A 789-nucleotide genomic window follows, 5' to 3' on the forward strand; every position below is an offset into this window, starting at 1 on the left:
CATATTTTTGAAAGGCAAGGATGAACTGGCAGTAGTACTGCAGGTATGTGGTGTATGTGGCTGTTTCTGTCGGTAAATTTAGTTTAATATCAGAGAAACCCAGACGCTCACCGAGCCCGCCAGCAACAAGTACAAAAGCGCATGCATGTATATGTTTGATTCCTTCTTGTTCATATATAAAAAAAGAAGAAGATAAAGGGTTTATTATTTCTCCTTCAGGTGTATATACACTGTAACCACTAAAAGGATTTACATTCTTACATACATTCAATAATAAAGAACGGCACTTGTTTATATATCCACGTAAACCACCAGGGTAAGCTGCATCGACAGCCGCCAACTCTAACAATAAACCCTTCTCATCTGTATACACACATATTTATTTATTTATTTATTTATTTATTTATTTATTTATTTATTTATTTATTTGTTGACTGTTGTTGTATACAGACAAATCAAGAGGAGCAGCAGCAGATGTGTATAAAACAGAATGAGAGTAAGCCACACAAAGAAGGAGAGATAGAAGACACAAGTGAGAGAATTGCAGCAGCAAAAACAGCAGCAGCAGCAGCAGACAACAGCAGCAGCAGCAGCAGACGACAGCAGCAACTGCAGCAGCAAGAAGGAACAGCAGCAACAGCAGCAGCAGAAGCAGCGGCAATGTGTTGTGTATGCTGCTGACCCTCAGGAGATGTATTCGGGGGAAAGAGATGCCCCTGGTTGAGCTCGTTGATTAGGGTTTCCTTTAAAGCCTGCAGCTCTGCTTCGGGAGCCATGGTGACTTGCTGC

At 41.2% G+C, this 789-nt stretch overlaps 1 protein-coding gene across 1 annotated transcript in view; it reads right to left on the minus strand.

Annotated features, from left to right (window-relative positions):
• The window catches only part of EMH_0017510 (uncharacterized protein), a gene marked incomplete at both ends in the record, with an annotated part of 1,379 nt that extends 1,205 nt beyond the window's left edge, over positions 1–174 (minus strand). Inside the window, one exon of the mRNA XM_013500927.1 lies at positions 112–174. Within this exon, the coding sequence (XP_013356381.1) occupies positions 112–174 (63 nt within the window). The remainder of the gene's footprint in view (positions 1–111) is intronic.
• Between the last annotated feature and the right edge of the window lie 615 nt (positions 175–789).

Source organism: Eimeria mitis, genomic scaffold (genome assembly GCF_000499745.2).
Source record: "Eimeria mitis Houghton genomic scaffold, Emh_scaff606, whole genome shotgun sequence".
Taxonomy (NCBI): Eukaryota; Apicomplexa; class Conoidasida; order Eucoccidiorida; family Eimeriidae; genus Eimeria; species Eimeria mitis.